At 41.5% G+C, this 20,396-nt stretch overlaps 2 protein-coding genes across 5 annotated transcripts; both read right to left on the bottom strand.

Moving 5' to 3' along the window:
* Positions 1-878: 878 nt before the first annotated feature.
* On the bottom strand, positions 879-12,140 carry clic5b (chloride intracellular channel 5b). 3 transcript variants are annotated; one of them, XM_004083342.5, is made up of 6 exons: positions 11,310-12,140; positions 4,810-4,919; positions 4,608-4,733; positions 4,207-4,313; positions 3,860-4,035; positions 879-2,283 (listed from the first exon to the last, which is right to left on the bottom strand). In XM_004083342.5, exons 1-6 carry the CDS (start codon positions 12,051-12,053, stop codon positions 2,119-2,121), a joined length of 1,428 nt encoding a protein of 475 aa, XP_004083390.1. In that variant the 5' UTR covers positions 12,054-12,140; the 3' UTR covers positions 879-2,118. The 3 variants fall into 3 exon arrangements, with proteins under 3 accessions (XP_004083390.1, XP_020570538.1, XP_078799324.1); XM_020714879.3 differs by lacking the exon at positions 11,310-12,140 and adding an exon at positions 7,462-7,752; XM_078943198.1 differs by lacking the exon at positions 11,310-12,140 and adding an exon at positions 5,173-5,468.
* A 707-nt stretch (positions 12,141-12,847) lies between these two features.
* enpp5 (ectonucleotide pyrophosphatase/phosphodiesterase 5) lies at positions 12,848-20,396 on the bottom strand. 2 transcript variants are annotated; one of them, XM_020714880.3, is made up of 4 exons: positions 20,123-20,396; positions 17,910-18,800; positions 16,852-17,028; positions 12,848-15,922 (listed from the first exon to the last, which is right to left on the bottom strand). In XM_020714880.3, the coding sequence occupies exons 2-4, from the start codon at positions 18,775-18,777 to the stop codon at positions 15,504-15,506; spliced, it is 1,464 nt and encodes a 487-aa protein (XP_020570539.1). In that variant the 5' UTR covers positions 18,778-18,800; positions 20,123-20,396; the 3' UTR covers positions 12,848-15,503. The 2 variants fall into 2 exon arrangements, with proteins under 2 accessions (XP_020570539.1, XP_004083440.1); XM_004083392.5 differs by having other exon boundaries at positions 20,128-20,395.

The following is a 20,396-nucleotide window of genomic DNA, read 5'->3' as shown; positions in this document are numbered from 1 at the left end:
GGCGCATTGAGGCCTTTATGGCAGCATTTCCAAAAGTACGGGGTCTGGTCCTTAATTGGATCACGGGCTTGTTTCTGGTGGGTCCTCAAACGTCAAACCGAGCAGTTTGTTTTAATCAGCTGAGGTCTCAAAGCAAGACTTAATTTACACAATTTATGCCTGAGCTGAAGGGTTTTCCTAGAGCTGGCTTTAACCCTGCTGTGTGTGACTCCCTGTCAGCCTATATGGTGGCTCAGCCAAGGCCAGCCACTGGCAGATCCACTGGGAGTGTAATAACATATTAATGTGGCGTGCCAGACCCCATGACCAGACGTGTTTGACGTTAATGCTCCACTGTATATTATCCAGCTTGCAGAAATGTTGGATGTGAGCGATGGGACTCAAGGACGGGGATGTTTAGGTACTAATTACCAAACAGCAAGGCACAAGTCTCACTCCATATTTCCTTACTCCTGTGGAAACACTAGGCAGGCTCCATTTATTTTCTTTGACTGTTGTTTCTGGCAAGGCCGCGTCTCGGTAAACACCACTCGCCCACCATTGTAAATCCGACAGGCGCAGATCTTTCAAGTTAGACTCCTTTGAGGAAATATGGAGACAGATCGGATGGCGGCGTTCGGGTTTTCCGTCTTAATGAGAGAGTGGAGAAGAGGGATGGCGTTTGATCCTTGGCATGGAAGCCTCTATTTAAGCCTGTCAGCGGTCATCACTCTCTCTGCTGTGGATGGAGAAACAAACCTACACCCCTGGATTTGATCAGCTCAGTCAAGCACACTTAACTCTTTCTGGAGCACCTTGGCTGTCGCAGAGATATTCCTCCCTTCTTGACAGTATCTGCGCCGACTGATCGTGTCACCGGGAAAGAAAAGGCAGAAGCAGATCTGTGAAAATATTATTTTATTTGCAGACTTTTGCATTGAGCAAGCCTCTCAGTCATCACGCTCCAGTTTCGTATCATGTTTTTGTCCAAACCACACAAGAGCATTACGGCTCTTCAAGGAAGTCTCGCTGCAGCGGCGGCCAAAGATGATAAGCCTGGAGACGAGTTTCCGTTCTCCTCGTTGCGGGCAAAGAAACGTTCAAACCTCAGGGTTTTTAAAATAGACTCATCACAGCGGAAGAAAAGATCTTTCCATTGGTGACCTGGAGGGCGGGGCTCCCGACCACCCTGGACCTGGAAGAGGCTTTTCATCGCAGCACTAATGGCTCTGCCCAATCAGGCCTGATTGGGACTGCTAAATAAATAGTCTCTCCATTTGTAATATCACGCGGTAACCTAAGACAAAATCAATACTTGGAGTGAACGCTAATAAGCTTTTTGCTGGAGCTGCGATGCATTTGTCAGAATAAGTCCATCAGTGACGTTGGCATGGGATTTCATTCTCCAGTGGAAGAGGGTTTTTTTTTTTTCTATGTTCTGAAGGGTTCTATATCACGTTTGAATGCAGTGGATGAATACAAGCGAGCGGTTCCAACACAAACTTTGTTCTGTTAAAGCCTTTGCTTCTGGCCAGAGTTTGTTCTTGCTGAAAGAGTGAGAGAAAGTCTCTATTTAAACTCCCGGAGGCCGGAGTGAATCTCAAGACACGCATAAGGAGAGTCATACTTTGGGTAATGATTGATGATCGAAATGAAGCTGCAGGTTGAGAGGGGTCATATTCAACACATATTTAGCATTAATCATCAATCACAGATGAAACAAGGTGTCTCCCCGGGAGCCAAAGATTGATAATAAACACTGGAGTCAGACTAGACTTCTGTGGATTTGGGAATAAATAAAGAGAACGACCTTGACATCAGCAGCTAGTAAAATATTTGGCCATGTGTCGGAGTTTGTCTGAAAGAGACCTTTGTGTTACGAGAAATAAATACAGACACAATCACTTTTGAGTGAGAAGTCAAAACTTTTATGGCGGCGTCGGCGTTTGATGCTGCTCGAGTAGGTTTGATTGATCTCCTGCTCCGCTTCTGTTTCGCCATGTCTGCCCATTGAACCCCCCCCCCAACGACGGGTGCCAAATGACTGCAATCAGGATGCTTCAAAAAGACTGTTGGTGTGACGTGCACAACTCTTTCCTTTTAGACTGAAGGGTTTTGTTTCAAAGCTCAGTCGGGGAGCTACTTGGCCAGTCTCCTCGCCACGTCTTTGTAGGCGGTCTCGATCTCGGTGGTGTCAGCACAGGTGTTGGTGAACTCATCACGGGCGTAGGCTTTGTTCAAGTACCGCCATACTCCCTTCATGTCCGCTGGGATGTCATAGTTACGATACTTCTTAGCAACGACCTAAAACAGAAGGAGAACATGTGTAAGCTTTTCCAGAGGGAGGTCACATTGATAAATCTCATCAATGTGGTAAAAGAAAAATCAAACACCAATTAAAAACCAGAGTTTCTGCCAATGACACAGCAAATCCCATTTATTTGGTTTAAAAAAATTGTAAGAAAGCAGAGAATAAATCGAATTTCACCACAAAATTCACATAAAAGCAGCAAATAGAAACCAAACACAAAACTTGTAGGTGTAGCAAAAAACGTGAACATTTTTTTTCTTTGTTGTTTACACAAGAATACCAAAATACTCAGTTTTGACTTTGGCTTATATAGATATAATCATGTCTTTATTTTCATTTTAGGGACAAAACCAAAGAATTTTTAGTGAAAAAACAAATAAAAATACAAAATCTTAGATTTTCCTAAAGTCAAAACCTAAAGAATCACTGATGAAAATGATGCTTTTTCTGTTTTAAACATGAACTTGTTGGAATTTTTCTCATGATGAACAAAATATATAATTAAGGTAATTAAGCTCAAAATTGCATTTCTGGTGATTTTTTCATTTAAATCGTTGTGAAACAGGAGCAGATGAAACATGCCATTTAAAAAAGATCGTATTTGTGTAGAAAATATGCCGGAGTGGGCCACGAGCTTCCTGCTCTGCTCCATTCTGATCATCCACTGTCAGACAAATAGATCCATGAACGTTTTTGTTTTTCTTAGGTCTTACTTAGAAATCCATTTTTTATTAGCTCTTTCAAAGAAAGAGTTCAAATTTAATTTTAACATGAACTTTCCTAGATTTTTTTCAATCAATTTTACATTTTAACTGTTAAATGAACTTAGATTCAGTTCAGATTTTCTCATAGTATGAAGGTTTGCTGTGGCTCAAATAGATTTTCTTTGCTTTAGATCAGTCTGCATGAAAGTATTCACCTTTTGACGTTTTCCAACGCAGCTGTTGTCCAGCCAATGTTAGCCTTCATGTCTTACATTCAGCCCATGACTGTGTGGGTTAGTATTTGTGGGTTTTATCTCCATAGCAACCATTTTATATTTTGATTGCCTAGCAGTGACAAACAGGTCTACGTGAGTTTTAGAAGAATCGGCAAAACAAATTTTTAGATTTCCTTTTGGCAACAGAGATTTTTTTTGTTAACCACCCCCACATTCCTTATACGTTCATATTGGATGTAATGTTTTTTCCGTCAGCTTTAGCCAATATTTTGGCTAAAGCCACTTATGCAAGCTTGCCATGTCAACGCCTTTCAATGCAAACTTTAAAACCAAAGTTTTTTCCCCAAGTAGCCTCCTAATGATGCTCGAGAAGTTAGAAGGCAATAGAAACCCCTAGGAGGAGATTTAACTTGGAGAAGGTAATAAAGGTGATTTTTATTATTTTAATTCAAGATGGCGGCCTCTAACAAAGGTCGAAGGTCAATGATACTTCAGTTGTGCTTGTAGACTTAACCTGGTGACGTGTGTGTGATATTTTATGAAAAGCTTGTGGTTGTTCTTCGAAATAAAATTAAACTTCTTAATGTTTTGCTGCCTAATCCAGACATATTTTTTGTGTTTTTCGTTACCTTGACGATGTGCAGTTTGGGCAGGAGGTTGCAGTCTGCAAGCGTGAGCTCGTTTCCATCCAAGAAGCTCCTGCTGGAGCCCTCCTCTGAGTCGTTCGCATCGGCCTCACCCGGCAAGGGGCTGTTAAGGTAGTCGTCGAGCTTCTTTAGGGCTTTGGTCAACCCTTTTTCTAGAGCTGACGACAGAAGGAAGAGAAGCATCCATGAGGGACCCTGTTCTATGAAAACTGACACACAGTGGAGCAGCACTGCACACCAGCCAGCTCTTAAACATTTGACTTTGCTACCACCTAGTGGAGAAACATAGAATTACTGATGTCTTCTGGGAGAAAATGTGAGAAACTTGCCGTCGTTGGCCTCGGGTTTAGTGTTCTTGATGAAGGCTGAGAATTTGGCAAAGATGTCATTTCCAGCTGTGTTGGACTCTCTGTGCCTGGCAGCCAGTTTGGGATACCTAAGCACACAAAGGCAGGAGGTGCCATCACGCCAAAACATCTGGACGGCATTAACACCTGGACTGGAGCTGAGCTCACGTTTAAACAGTGTTACAGCCTCACAGCGAGCTGGCTGATCCCGCCTAAGCTCTCTGAAGCTAAGGTCCAACTTTAATGTAAAGAACTTTGCAGGCTGTAAAAGACAGATTTAGTTAATCTGAACATTTTCTACACTGAAACAAAAACCCATTCCCTTTCCTGTTAAAATATTGTATAAATATTCAAACATTTTAACTAAAATGTTGCAAAATTACTTTGGAGGGCAGAGCGTAGCCTCCAGAAACTCCTCAATCTTGTTGGTATCTGTCCTGACTTCGCCATCAAAGGTGAGGAAAGGAGGGTGTGTCCCCGGGGCCAGGTTGTGCAGATCTGTAGGCTTTCTGCAAAGCAGAGGACCAAAAGGTCAGCGCCAAAAAGTCATTTTTCACACCCGGCAGCCTCTCGAGAAATGCCCACCTTTTGAGGTCGACGGTGGTGACGTTGAAGACGACGCCTTTGAGCCAAAGGATCATGAAGAGACGCTGAGAGAAGGGGCAGTTCCCAACGCTTTCTCCGTCACTGCCGGCCTACAAACAAACGCAAGGCGGATTTATGACATTCTGCATCACAACCATCAAACATTTGTCCCAGAGATTAAGGGATCTTTGAATTTTTTCCACATTTAAAGACAATTAACCAGCTATTTATCCACTAATGAGATCCTGTCATGATTTGGGTTTTTTGTCTTAGTTTTTGCTTTTTTGTTTGTTATATTAGAGTTTTGCTTCCTGTTTTATTTTGAAGGGTTTCTGCTTGTCTTTGTTTTTGAGTATGACTTACCTGGTTCCAATCTCTCCTGATTGTTGTCACCTGTGTCTTGTCACTCCTGTTTGTATATATGTCTCGTCTCTGCCGTCCTCTGTGCCGGTCCACGCTGTCATTTACATAATTTGTTTTTTTTGTATTTAGAATTAAAACCCCTTTGACTTGGAACCACCTACTTTCCGTCTCTGCATTTTGGTTCCTCCATCAACACCCCCCCAACCTGACAGGTCCATAAGTAAAGTACTGAATTACCCAATACTTCATCTGATCTTCTAACATGTTTTTTACTCTTTGCTAAAGTTGACTGCACTCACACCTCAGTTAATGTTTCTTACGTGAGAGTTATCAGTGTGTACACCATATACAGATTACTTTTTAATATTGAAAACAAAGTCAATTAAAACCACAGGTGCCCCCGCCACCCCTTTTTGACCCGGCGTCACTGGCTAAGCAGCTTCTACACTCCCCTCGCTCCCACCTCTGCGTCTACCTACCTGGTCACAGCTGTACGTGACCAAAAAAACAATACTTTTCTGTTAGTTTCATTTCCGCAGCAACCATTTTATTTTATGGTGACCTAAAGGTGACGGACAGGTCTATGTGAATTTTAGAAGAATCAACTGAAGTAAACTTATGGGGATTTCCTTTGCAACAGATGTTTTTTATTCCTTTTTTACCGGGTATTAGGTGAGTTTTTGATTATGTAGTGGTGGCTCAAAGGCGCCATAAGAAAGAAAAAAAAAACAATCTGGTCCATCTGTCCAGGACGGCTTTGGGACAGAATTAACTGTCATTTTCTGTAATTTTATAAGAGCTTTTCTAGTAAAAATCTCTGGTTTTAGTCACCATTTCATAGATAACTACAATGGGTTTGACCACTGAGGAAACGTATTTGGTAGCATGTGGCTAGCATGTATGCTTTCATTTTTTTCAGATCAGTTTATCATTTCTGTTTACTCCAAAGCGTCTGAAACTTCCTGTTTGCATAATTCAGGGAATCGGATGGAGTTGCGTCTTCGTGCAGTGATATCGTGTGTCGGCATGCAGATCAGTGATACTTGATCAGCTGCATATTGATTCCATCAGCTGGTTCGTTGGCCGCTGGGGCAGAAGTGCAGGATGTGACCCGCAGAGGCCCACAGGTGCACTGACCTCCTGGTTATCCGGTCAGACTTTCTGGTTCTCCACATGAAGTGGTTAAACAGAAGCAGATATATGATAAAAAAAAAGTGCTGCTGTGAATAAAGCAGCTGCGGGTAAAACCCAGAAAGATGAGCTGCCGGTCCTGGAGCAGCTGAGCCAGCCTTTGATGTGGCGCCTGTGTGTTGCGACGCTTGTGACTCTGCATTTTTGTGGCCAGGCTCGCTTGCATGGTGGTAACAAAATACACAACCCACGGATAATGACCGGCAAGCTTCTGGAACATGGAGGACAAAAGCTGGAGCACAACTAGACGTACACATGCAGCTGAGTGATCCGCTTTAGAGAAAAACTCTATTGCTATTTAAAGGTTTTCAAGAAAATACATTTAAATTTTAAATATTTTAAACTAATATTTGGAGGGGGTGGAAAGTGTAAAATGTGTGATCATTATTTTTGCTCAAAAGTCTTCATAAATGAATTCTGCAAGTTAGATGTATGCACCAAAGTGGGCCAAAACCAATATTTTCTTCTTATATTTGTGCATTTTCTGTCCAGGACTCATCTAGGTCACATCTCAGATGGCAGCAAGATGAAGAACACTAATTTTAGGGTTGAAGTTTTCAATGTAAACTGGATTAACTGCTGCAGAAATGAAAAATTTGTAATGAACGGGGCATAACTTGCAGAAAAAAAGTGTATATTTTTACGAGGAACAAAACCAGTTCACAACAGCTTTAGTGTTTTTAGCCCATTTCTAAGCAAAAGCTTCAAATAATCACGATTTTTTTGAGCTTTTACAGGATTTTGTTTAGAAAAAGAAGTTTTTCGTATTTGTTTTTTATTTGCAGATGTGGTTGGTTTGAAAAAAACTTTGCAAACTTCTTCAAAAGTAGTCAAATTAACTCAATGTGATAAAAATATTAATTACTGATTAAATCATCTATTTATAAGCAGTATTGCTGTGCAGAATCCTGACACTGGGGACCAGTTTATTTGACATGAGGCTTTCTCTGTCATCACAATCCCGGGTCACCTCAGAGAGCGCCGTAACTCTACCTTTACTATTAGATTACACAAGCTTTCCTGATCACACACACATCCTCAAGGTGAAGGTGTTCAGATATATTCGCCTCTAAAATCCTTACAATCTTGCCGACTTACCTTCACAAAAAGTTCAATATCAGGTTCTTTACTGTCTGTGGACATGTTGCTCGGTTTTGACTTTGACCCCAGGTCCTCCTTTGATTGCCTTTTTAAGATGTTTCTATCCTGAGAGTCTGCATCCTCCACATAAAAGCTCAGATCTTTTCATTCTGACCCCCTTCTCTCCAGGAGGGATCTCTGATCCTCGCTGCTGCCTGTAGGTCAATTCCCCCCTCAATTGAGTCTTCCAGGTGAGATTCTGTCAGTGTGGGCTCTGATTTGGACCCAGATGCAGAGCGGATCTTTCTGACACAGCAGTGCAAAGCAGGTGTCAGGCTATACTGGGGGTGGGGGGGTGGAGCCCAGCATCCTCTCCCTTCTCCCCACTGCAACCAAACACCCAATAATAGACAACGCTCCAAGAACTTAGCCACATGTATGATCTTGTTTTCTTCTCAAAATGTACATTTCTAACTGAAAAAATATCCTTTTTTTAAAAAGGTGCTAGAAAAGGTCGGTTTTGTGTCCCCTCGACTGTCGTGCCACTGAGTTCTGGGGTTGATGGAGGCAGCAGTGCCCATATTTAATTCATGCCGATGCGTGTTTGACTCTTTTTGAGCAGATTCCTTTGAGAAATATTGCTGCTTCTGTCAGGAAACAGATTCGCAAATAGAAGCAGAAAAGATTTACTTCACCAGAAGGAGATTTTTCACATTTTAAAATAAAAATAAAAACACAAAAAGTAAGCAGGGGAGGAAGCATCATTTTAGCTGGGAGAAAAGAGAATCAGATGCTGAACATCTTTAAAAAAATCAGATGCTGAACATCTTCAAAAGTCCCTATTGACAGGAGAGCTCCCTCTACTGGTTGACACACCAATACGCAGCTTAAATTAATTATTAGACCCCCCCAAAAATACACATAGGTCTTGTATATGAGAGGAAAATGTTACTATGTCCTGCAGCAGTCGTGTACGGAGCCCCTAAAGGGACAAGAAAGTAAATTGAGCTACAATTTTAATTTAAGTGCCTGCTACAAGTTTAAACTCCTTCTAGGGATTTTCATCTATTGCCTCTTAACTCCCCGAGTGTCATTGGGAAGCTACTTGGGGGAAAATGTTGGTTTTAGATTTTGCAGCTCTTTTTACGGTATTAGCGTGGCAATTTCACAAAAGTGGCCTTATTGTGAAAATGTATGGCATGAATCGTTGGCTCAACCTTAGCGACACAATGTAATACAAGATATGGACATTTTGGGGATGTGGCCACGGTTAACAAAAACCTCAGTTGCTAAGGAAATCCAAAGGCTTACTGTTGGCGATTTTTCTAAAACTTGTATAAATCTGTTTGTCACATTCAGGCGACCCCAAAAAGAAATGGTTGCTATGGAGATAAACCAACAGACAAACTGCCATTTTTTAAAAAAAAAGGTGTGGTTTGTTTTTTTCATGAATTTGTCATATGCAGATTTGACCAGGATGGCTAGGCAGGGGGAGAGAGTGAAGGGTGGGATGTAGCCAGTGAGGGCAGGTAAAGCGGGGGTGACAGGGATATGATGAGGGCAGGGGGGGTCATACAATGCCGCTTCCGCCTTTAATTTTTAAAAAGTATTTGCAACCAAAGATGCGTTTTGAAATGTCCGTTATATATATTTTTATTTTTTACTTTATGTTTTAATTATAGTGGGGGGGGGGGGGGGTTGGCACAAAAATTATATATATTTTATTTTATATAATATTTTAGCTGCAGAGTGCTTCCTATATCCCCTTTTTGTTAGTTTTTCTCCCAGTTTCCCCAGGATTTGACGGCATATCCATGTGATTTGCTGATCTTTGTTTGATCATTTATGGATATTTGTCTTCTGGAACTTTGAGGAGCAGCTTTGAATTGTGTGTCCTTCTGAAACAAAGCAGAACCTAAGTCCCAGACTCCTTGGGCTAATCATTCACTCTGAGCATCAAACAGTAACAGACATTCTTATCTCCCCTGAGTGAAGGTGAATGGGAGTGTTTCCAGTGTTAACACGGCCTGCTAATAGGTTATCCAAATGTTTTTTGAGCATCATCATGCCTCTTAAGTAACAACATGCACTATAGATCCCTGAATCCTATATTAATATGCATTAAAATGGTGGATGCTGCAGTCAAAAACACTTGCTGGCGTTTAGCAGACTGTTTCAGAGTGACTGACTGGTCCTCCGAGTGCTGTCAGCACCTGCAGGTGAGCTCCGCCCCTCCTACCAAAGCCATCCACCTGTGGCTCCGATTAATTCAGATAAGAAAAAACAAGAGGGGGACAGAAGCAGTAAAACCCAGATATTATCACTTCCAAGTTGAATCATTGTCTCTTTTTTTATCATAATTGTTTTATAATCACATCAGATAACACGGTCTTCCACAATAATGCCCATTTATGGTAATAATGAGCTCAGATTACTGATTAAAACTCATTAATAAATTGAAATAAATACATTAAAATAATATCAACAGGGTGTGCTTTGCAGTAATAGACCAATATTAGGTGGGGGTTTCACTGAAGTGATGTATAAAAATAAAAATATTAAACAACTGAGGAGTAAAATGTTTGCAGCTGTCGTCCTTAAATGGACGCCAAATGCAGTCAAACGCCTGCTGGTAAGTATAGGTGTAGGAAGGCATTGTAAATTCCTGTGAGTTTAAAATTATCTATAAAAAGTGTATTATTAACAAACTGTTCAATAACAACATTCTGCTAATCTACAAAGTCAGATAACAGCCATAATTTGGCATTTCTTTTATATCTTGATAGATATAAACAGTACTAAAAATAGACGTTTTCATAAATATGTCTCATCAATCTTAACCATGATAAGGTTTTTCTGTTCAGGCCGCAGAAATTCCCCTCTTCCTGCACAACAAACAAACAAGAAAGCAAAAAAAAAAAAAAATGGGGAAAAAAACACACCAAATGTAAGTATTTGTGCCTAGTTTCTAGTTTAATCATCTAATTGCAGTTAATATAAGATAATGTTAACTTTTCTACAGACTTTTTAGTAAGATGTGTAAATTTGTTGCAAGAATCTAAATCTTGAATATCTTGTTGAGTCATTTGATCTTGAAAACATCTTATTTTAAGTAATATCTTTAATCAAAATTGTTTTTTTAACACAAATTTACACAAAATATTGACAACTTTATCGTAAAACCTAATTCTAGTCTTTTTTCAATTGGTCTAGATATAAGGATAAACGGACTATTGTAACTTTTAAAATAGGGGAAAAAAGAAAAGCAAGTCTGGAATTGTACCAACTTTAGAGATGTGAAACATTTTTAACAATGCACGGTTATCTTAGGACATAATAATTCCCATTACCAGAGTAGTATACCTAAATATGAATGCTTATAGATTATTTTAGGATTGCATTTAGTCTTAAAAGGTCAACTTTTTTTAAGAAACAGAGATTAATTTATCTATTGGCAGATTTCTTTTCATCTACATTTTATGGAAATGATTACATTTTTTTCACTGCTTTTGAACCATGTGTTTTTTTCCAGCGTAACCCTGATCACTCTGGTATTTTGGAAAACAGCTTAATGATTAGACCAGGTGGTTACTGGATAAAAGTCAGTGAGAGAAAAAAAAGAAAATGTCTCAACCAGAGCCGTTCACCACCTTTAAAAAGGGAAATAAAATATTTATGAAGTAGTTATATTGATTCCCCTAAATTAATAATAAGTTGAGCTTCATGGTGTTTTATTTTTATGACATGAAAATGAGTAAATTTATGACACAAACATTTTCTATAAGATGTTTTGACTCAGGTTTACAGTGTTTTAAAAAAATATGGAATTTGTTTGGACCTTCTACTGTGAGACCTTTTCTGCTTACCTTCACGTACAGACAGATGTCAGGTGGGCTTGGATCCTCCGACGCCTTCCTCTGATCCTCTAAAGTGACGTTCTCCAGAGTTTTCAGGCTGCAGTCTTCTGGCTGGTCGGGCTTCAGGTCAGTGTCGCACACCATCAGCGTCCCATCTTCTGGGTTTTCATCCAAGTTCTTCGGTTGGACAGGCGGGTCGTCGCACGGGTGGCCATGAGTTGATGAATTGTGAGAAGAGACAGATGAATGTCTGGATCTGTTCTGGACTTCTCCACTCTCCTCGATTCCGTCTTCATTTTCTTCGTGGGGTTCGGAGATCTTCTCAGACACATTTTTGCTCTCTTTGAGTGCCCGTTCTATCATTTCGTGAACTTTGGGGATCTTCTCAGCCCCTTCCCCGCTCTCAACGAGCTCTTCATCGCTCTCCTTGATCACCTTGGAGCTCTCCTCGTCCACAGTTTGCTGCAGTTCCTCCACAACTTCCACCTTATCCTCCTCTGCTTTTTTTTCGTCAAGGTCGCTGGATGAGGAGGATGAGGATCTGCGTTTCTCCTCGATCTTGATTCCCGGGGAGTTGGGCTCTTCTTTTGCAGATGTGTGGATCTGCACCTTGCTGTACAGCTGTTCCTCCACCTCGCCTGAGTTCTCATAAACAGGTTCCTTTGTGTTCTCATACTGGGGCTCATTGTCAGCTCCATCCCGGAGCTCCGTCTGGACGTCCTCCTGATCAATGCGTTCATAGATCCTCTCCATGTTGGTGAATAGTTGGAGAAAGAGCTCTGGAGCTGTGCACACAGTCTGTCCGTTTGCTTCTGACTGACTGAGCGCACGGGCAAACTCCAATGATAGCTCCTCACTGACCTTTGATCCTACGTGCTAACGCAGGAATAATGCTGAAACTGAGGCCTGCACCTTCAAGGACGTTTGGGTTCAGTGAACAAGCGAGGAACAAAGTTTTTTAATAAGTCCTTTTTATTTTCAGAAGACTTTACAGCTGCACCAACATGGCAAAGATAGCTATTTATCAGTGATATTAAAGATCCACATTTCAAATCCAAGGAAATATTAAAATTATACATCTCTTTTGTGTCAAATATCTCAGGATCAGGTACTTTGAAATATATTCTGGTATCATTTTCCATCTCCCAACAAATTGAGGGGATCTATCAGACGACACCTCTGACTTAAAAAGGTTAAAATGATCCAAAAATTGACATATAAATGCTTTCAATTTGTGTATAAAGTGTTTATCACAGTGATGTCTGTCTTTTTTTTAGGGCAGGATTACAGCAGGTGCATTTAAGGTGCTGAAAATATGTGAATCAATTTGGATTCGACATCTTTTTCTTACTTCTAAAGTTAAGCTAATTGAAAAGGCTTAAAGTCCCACTCCGATTATCTTTTGATCTATTTTCAAAGCATTCTCAGGGGTAATTATGATTATGCCATTTTTATTCAAAAACTTCTAGGACATAGTTTCTGCACAGGAGTTCATCAGAAATTTACCCCCGAGTTGTGGACGGGACGGTAGCTTATTATTACTTGTATTTTGTTGTCTACTCCTGATTCACATCAATTTGGATAAAGAAATACTTGGAAATACATTTTTAATCTCGATTTAATCGGAGTGGGTCTTTAAAGCAGGACAAACGTACAGTACTTTGTTTAAAACAGCAACAGCAAACTATAAGTGCAAATTACAGGCCACTTGTCCTTAAAAAGCCACCACCGATTACCCCTTCACGCTCCTCCAACCCAGTAGTGCAAAAATCCTGCAACTCATGCCCAAAAAGAAGTTTTTATCAACCAAACAACGAAAGCTAAAATCTCTACGACAGCTTGCTGAGCAATTGCACTTCACATTTTACAAACATGATGGCGATGGTGGGGACAGCCGATGCAGATGAGGGCAGTACAAGAGTACAAACTCCACAAAAGACAGAATGACACACAAAGAAATGAACACTCTAAAGAGATTTTCTACGTTCAGTTTAAAGGCTAATGGTAGCTTCCTAAAGGTGATGTTATCAGCTCATTGAGCAAGGCGTGAGTCTTCAGTTGAACACTTATTTCCTGCAAATACTTAGAAGCAACAGTGACCACGGCATGTTTCACGAAACTCTCAGAATACTCTACAGTAATCACAGCGTTGGAAGTTTAGTCTTAATTCAGTGGGAGTAAAAAGACTTTGGTTCTTCTTTACTTTGTGACATACAAATCTGCGTTGCATAGATTTGAAAATGTCAGCTGAATTAAATGCTTCCGAAAGCTGCTGTTGTGCAGTCTGATCACAATTTCTGCAACTTGCAAAACGTTCAGGAAAGTAGAGAGAAGGCTCGGGGTCTGGATCCTGTCCGACACTTCAGGTTTGCGTAACTTTGAATGCCATGAAGGCAGGATTGTCTGAGGGTTTGCACAGTTTTCCCCATTTCATCAACTGTTGCTGTTGTCCCTGCTCAAAACAACAATCTTACCTACCTGTGGTATGATCATAAAAGCCAGTTCATGGTTTCTACCAAGTGGTTTTGGATCCTGCGTGTGGTCAGACCATGCAAATCTTCCCCTTCCCCTTAAGCCTTAGTCCCCTGCACCTGTATGAGGGCTGCAGCTTTTTGGGTTGTACAGGCCCAAAGAGGGTCGCAGACAGGAGCGGCCACAACTGTCGTGGTTTGTCAGGTCCCTGTCTTTCTGTCTCCCTCTTCTGGTCATTGCTACTTGTCTTATCTTCTGGCCTTTTCTGTTGTTTTTCAATTTTGTCCCCACAGGTGTGCTGCATTACTCCACATACACCTGCAACCCATCTAACCATGGGTCTTTTTAAGACTGTTTTGCCAGCCCTCACCTGCCAGTTCATCAACTAACATCATGAGGCATTGAGCCCATGAAGAGATTACTCTGGCCTCTTAAACGTTACTGATTCTAGTTGTCTTCCTCTTCCAAGTTGCTCATTCCCTTGGTTAACCTTCAACTTTTGGACAGCACTGACCACTAACCATACCAATTTCTGGATTTCACCACCTTCCTTTAAATCAACATACGGTTTGTTCTTTATCAGGCAGCTTTCTACTGCTTCAGACATGACAGCATCGTAAATGGCGGGTGGGTGTGTCTTACAGCTCCTTTGAGGCTCGTAAGATCTCTTTAAAGGACATCATGCTGATGTAAGTTACAAGCACTTATATCGCATGTGTATAGGTGTCATACGGTGTCCATACGCTACACTTTAGTCGTTGGTAAAGAAACAGCCCCTTATTTATCACCCATAAATGCAGCACGCATAGTTTGCAGGTAATTTGTAAGTACCCGTTGGATGGCAAAGACCTTGATATTGATATTTCTTGTGAGGAAACCTCTGTGACCCATTCAACCCATTTATACCCACAGACAGCCCGTATCCACCCATAAGGGGAGTTTCGACTAAGGCTTTAATGCTAGCATCGACCACATTGCCCACAAGATTAGGAGGGGTTGTGGAAGAAGTTTACGTCCCTTCTGCATATTTCCCTTTTGAGACGTAGAAAAACAAGGAAATAATGCTACATCTTAAATGCACCACTGACTCAAGTCTGCTGGTCGTCATGGAGATCACATTAGCAGCCAAGCAGGAAGAGATGCCACACCAGTCAAGTCACAAAGGACAATCTAAAGCATAACGTTTGACTTGTTTGCGCAGGAAAGGAAATAATCAACTGGAGCAATAAAAAAAAAAAGTTTTTGATTTGTCCAAGCTCCATAAGGGGGCTTCCTGCAAGACCCCTGGGAATACTTAGAAAACATGAACTGGCCCATAAGGAAAGTCACACTTTTGGCGACAAAGCTTACTTTGGACGTAGTCCTCCTCTGATTTCTCTTTTTTAAAAGTCATAGTTTCGGTCACCAAATAAGCTGCACACGTTTTAGAACTACAATGATTCTTCACCTACTGACTATGATAATGTTGAGAAATTCACAATCAAAGCAAAGCCACTAAAAACCCAAGAAAAGATTAAGTCTGTACCAGAAGTAAATTCCTTAAATGCATCTCTACTTCAACGCTTATCGCTACATTAGATGATGAGGTTTCTGCAGGTTCTCTTCCTTACAAATCAATAGAAAGAGCAGCACAGCCTGTTAGGGAATGAGAAATATTTAAGGAATACTTCTGCAAAATACTGAGTTACTGAGTTCACTGAATACTGAGTGACATTCTTTCAGCTTCCTCAGCTACAGTTGTATGTCTTCTTGCAGTAAGGGCTGCGACATCTCCCAGCTCCTGTGTTTTAGCACTGGCTGTTGATTTAGAGTCACTACTATGATGTAGACCACCAGAAAGCCCAGCACCAGTAGGACACCAATGAAAGAGCCCACAACCGGCGCGTAGGAGTACCTGCTAGGCTTTGGAGGACCAGAAGGGTGGGCTGGAGTAGGGGCCAAAGGGGTTGGCTGTGATGAGAGAAGGTCCTGGACGTTCAGAAGGGAGCCGTTGTTTGGTAGGGGACGGATGGACAGGATGTGGCACATCAGGGGGTACAGGTCAACAGAGCGCATGGAGGACTTGACATAGTTCTGCTGAAAGCCTGGCCCACGAGCCACAAAAATGGGCTGCATGTTGCGTAGGGTGTTGTCATAGCCGTGGTTTCCCACTGAGTAAATGACACAAACATCTTGTATTAGGAAATTTAAAAGTCATGGATTCTGTAACACTGATGTCCGATTCACAAGCTCAGTGTAGAAATGAATTCTGATTTGGTCAAATATTTTGTTTGCAGATGATACCACCTTCTATTCCTCAAATGAAAACGTGGCTCAGCTTCTGAATAAGACTAAACCGACTGAAAATATGGTCTGATCTCAATCTAAACAAAACGTAATTCGTCATACTAATTAGTAGTTGGCTAATGAAAACCAAAGTTGATTTACCAGTAACAAGAAATTATGTCATACTAGGAAGTTTATAAAAACAAGTTTCTTGGAGTAATTATTTCAAATAGTCCTAGAAGATTATTTGAACTTGTATACAAGCAAAAATATTTACTAAACTACATTAATCTAAGTACTTGTAAAAGAAAACGACTCTATAGATACAATAGGGTTCTCTCATTTTACCATACGCCACTTATTGTGTTAAAATATTTATAAATACTTTTAAAAACAAAACAAAATCCTTTTTTACTTTACGGAAAAATTCAGTTGTTCAGTTGTTCTTTAATCTTGTTAGTCTTCATACTGTGCTAGTAATGTACAAAGCTAACTATGGTTACTTCATTGTTTGTTTGAAACAAGAAAGAATAATCTTCAAGCGGTAAGAACTCATTTTAAAATTTAATAGTGTTTCTGTTAAAGGTATAAATTGAGACTGAGTTTTGCTGTGTGAACATTTGTTGGGAAAAAATGAAAGAAAATCATAGATCATAATAAGTTGAAATCAAACTGTCTTTCTTGAAAAAACGTCTTAGTGCTCACTTTTGATCAGGAACAGAAATAAACATCCTGTGAAGTTATTATTAGAGCAAGTGAGAGCTTGGTGTGTGAAATCTATATAAAAATATCTCTATGAGGTGTGAGAACATACACATGAAGTGTTCGGTCCTGTTCTGCATGATGGTCCAGCCCTCCTTGGCCTCCAACAGGATGGGCATGATCCTGACGTTGTGCTGGTAATGGAGGCGCTCTGGGATGTGCTCCTTCCTGTACGCCACCATGTTGGGGTTTGCGTCCACAAGCAAACTGTAGACCTCTTCAAGCTTCCCTAGGAGACAAGTCAACACGCAGATGACGACTTTAGAGAGATTCAAACGTGGGGAGATGTTTGTTGTATAGTTTTGGAACCATTTAAATTTAAAAGTAAAAGTCAGTTTTTATTTTTTGCATTAAGTTCTCTCACGGTTTGATTTTATGCGTTATTTCCGATGTTATTCTGTCCCAGAAAAAATGACGACATCACAGAGGGAGAAAAAACGTCAAATAAAGGAATGGGGCCAAAGTATTTTCAAATCCACAAAACTAAAAAACCAAGACACCCGTCGATGTTGTCCAATTGTTGCAATTATTATGGGATAGCCACAGGACCTACGGCTTGGTGGCCATCTGTGGCAAATCGTCCGATTTAAGGATTTTCACACTTTCCCACAATATGGAAAAAATGAAAAATGTTGTTCGAGCGATCTTCATGAAACTTCACACACATGCTGCCAGATTACGTCTACAACCACAACGGAAGTTTTGTTGACCTTTGACCTAAGAAAGACGCCACCATCTTGGATTTTCCTTAAAAAAAAAAAAAGAAGAAACTATCAACTTACAAATTAATCCTCCTTGGATTTATGATCGATCTCCTTCTAACTCTTCGGAAAGAAACGGTGGGCTGTAAGCCCGCACGATATGAGGAAAACTCTGAATTTGCGATATTAGCGATCAATATTGCAATGCCAATATAACTTGCGATACATGAACAAATGGCAAAACAAGCTTTATTTTATTTTCACCGCAAGCAGCGCTGACCAGGGTGCCAGGGGCAGAAGTGGAGAGGGAGGGGCGTGCATCGGCTGCTCAGCCAGTGTTTGTGCGTCAAAGAGGGACACCAAGGGCAAGCAAACATACAACGCCGTTGGCAGCTTTAAGTGCTTTTACCTTCTTTGGGCAGAATTCCCACCACTGGGCTCTTGTCCACCCAGCTGTACGTGTCTCTTTCCACATACTCGTCCAGTTCTATGATCTTCTCCGGGTAGAGCTGTGCCATCCCATGGTCACTCGTTACTATGAGATTCACTTTCTCATCCAGCCCAGACCTCTTTAGCTCATTCAAAAGGAAGCCAAGCTTCTCGTCGATCCCTGCGATGACCGCATCCATCAGGGGACTCTGAGGACCCAAGGTGTGCCCACTTTCATCAGGCTCCTCCCAATACAGAACTCCAAAATCAACCGCTTCCTCCTCAGGAGCAGAAAACCACTCAATGATCTTCTGCACTCTGGTTTCAAAGGAGACGGAGGAGTTGTACTCCAGATACTGACTGGGGTACGTGCCGTGGATCTTCACGTCTGACCCTGGCCACATTGCCGCCCCACTCCGCCCTCCAGCTTTCTGAACTGACACCCAGAGGGGCACGGCCTGTTCCCACCACCTGGAGTCATAGATGCTGTCCGTCTCCATGGAGAAAGACTGATTCAGGATGGGGTCGTACATCTCGTTCGCCACTATGCCGTGCGTCTCAGCGTACAGCCCCGTCACCAAAGTCAGATGGTTGGGAAGGGTTTTGGTGATGTAAATGTTCTCCACGTTCTCCACCTTCACTCCCTCGTCCATGATGCTGCGGAAATTAGGCGTTGGAACGCGGTCGATGTAGTCCCAGCGGAAGCCATCAAAGGACACAAGCAGCAGTTTGGGCCAACCCTCTACATGTGGCTCGTGATGGATCTGACCGTGTGGGGCGACCAGAGGCAAAAGTGAAGCCCACAGGCAGAGGAGGGGACTGCAGCCTCTTCGCCGTATCGTCATCATGGCGCCACGTGTAACGATTCAACCTGTAAAACACCAATTTTATGTTTTTTAATGCTCAAAAGGATGTCAGCATTTTTTTAAAGTATTACATTAAAGAACAAAATCTATAACACAAACATTAATATAAAAAATGCAAGCTACAATACTGAAACTGCACATATTTAAAGACTTTTCTTGCTCCATTTTTCTGATGGTGGATTTTTTTATAGAAATTGTTGTGAATCAGGAGCAGACGAAAAATTTGTGTTTAAAAAAAAGATCATGTTTGTTATGTTGCTGATCAATGTTGAACGTCTGCAGTAGGCCTGCTCAAGAAATCACATTTATCATCGCGATATCAAGCAGTGCAATTCGCATATCGCAAAAGTCAGCGAAAATTGCTAACCTTAAATGTGCTAAAACAATCTTATGGTAGCTTAAAGTATTTGACAAATCAAATAAATCCCTTTTATGCATTTGACCAATGGGATGGACTCCTTTATATCACTGACCAATCAGATGGAGTCATTTTATGTTTATGTACGTTTATACCGGCTACGGTGACCGTTTAGGTCCAGTTGTTCAGCTCAGAGCACATAGACTCTTTTCAGAATAAGGAAACCCAGAGCGAATCGGAGCTCAGCCCGACTGGAAAAGGGCCGAGACCACCTTGAAAAACGGGTCAGAGAGCGGAGAACGGAGCAGGCCCCGCTTGGGTGTATTCAGACTGAAAAATTGGTCCGCATTGTCAGGGGAAACAAACTCAGGTTCACTTTAAGCAAACAAAAGTATCCAGTCGGGACAAACCCTCAGTTATAGTTGACGGGAAGGGGGGTCGGGGTCGCTCTGTGCCTACAACTCGGACGTGGATTTCTAGTGAACTTCTGCCGCTCTGCACAAACTGTCATAGAAAATGATACAAGTTCTTTGATTTGGGCTCAAATTGGCATAATGCTAGAAAATGGATTACAAGATGACTGGAGAGGGACTTTTAACAGAAAAAGTCTTCAGATGTTTGGAACTTCTCAAAATTCTGGCAACTATTTGTCTTATAAACCCAATAAGGCATGCATTTGTGTGTCTATTAATAGAAATGTTATCTATTTTTGAAGCCTTTGAAGTCAGCTGTAGTTTTGTTACAGACAGATGATAAACAATTGTATTTTGTCAGCAAATACAAATAAAATGTACATTAAAACGTTCCAATGCTGGTTTCAAATCCCAGTGATGTCACTGCATGATTCTTTAGCGGACAAAAACGTCGATGACAGCTAGTTGATGTCATAATTGATTAATTACATTTTGAATTTCTCCTGGACAAAGAACATGCGCGTGCTGCGTCATTAGTGGAATTGATAGGAAGCACCTTACAGTGTCGCCTTTGTGCTGCAGCGCGGCCTGCAGCTGGGGGTCCGGTCCAAACCCAGCAGATGAGCAGAGGTTCTGCAGGAGACTGAAGACAACGAGCTCGCCTCCTTATCGGAACCGACAGCGGCTTGACGCTGCACGCCGAGATAAGCAGCCGGAGGAAGCCCCGCCTACAAACCGCCGCTGTTTACTGTCAGCAGACCGCGGCGGATCGCGCGCACGCGGCGGACTGACCGGCGTCTGCTGCCTGCGCGTGCATGCCTCAGCCCACA

Source organism: Oryzias latipes, chromosome 24 (assembly GCF_053564925.1).
Source record: "Oryzias latipes strain Hd-rR chromosome 24, Olatipes_Hd-rR_3.1".
NCBI classification, from domain to species: domain Eukaryota; kingdom Metazoa; phylum Chordata; class Actinopteri; order Beloniformes; family Adrianichthyidae; genus Oryzias; species Oryzias latipes.
Note: the sequence above shows the minus strand (reverse complement) of the source record. Positions and strands in the feature narration are given on the sequence as shown.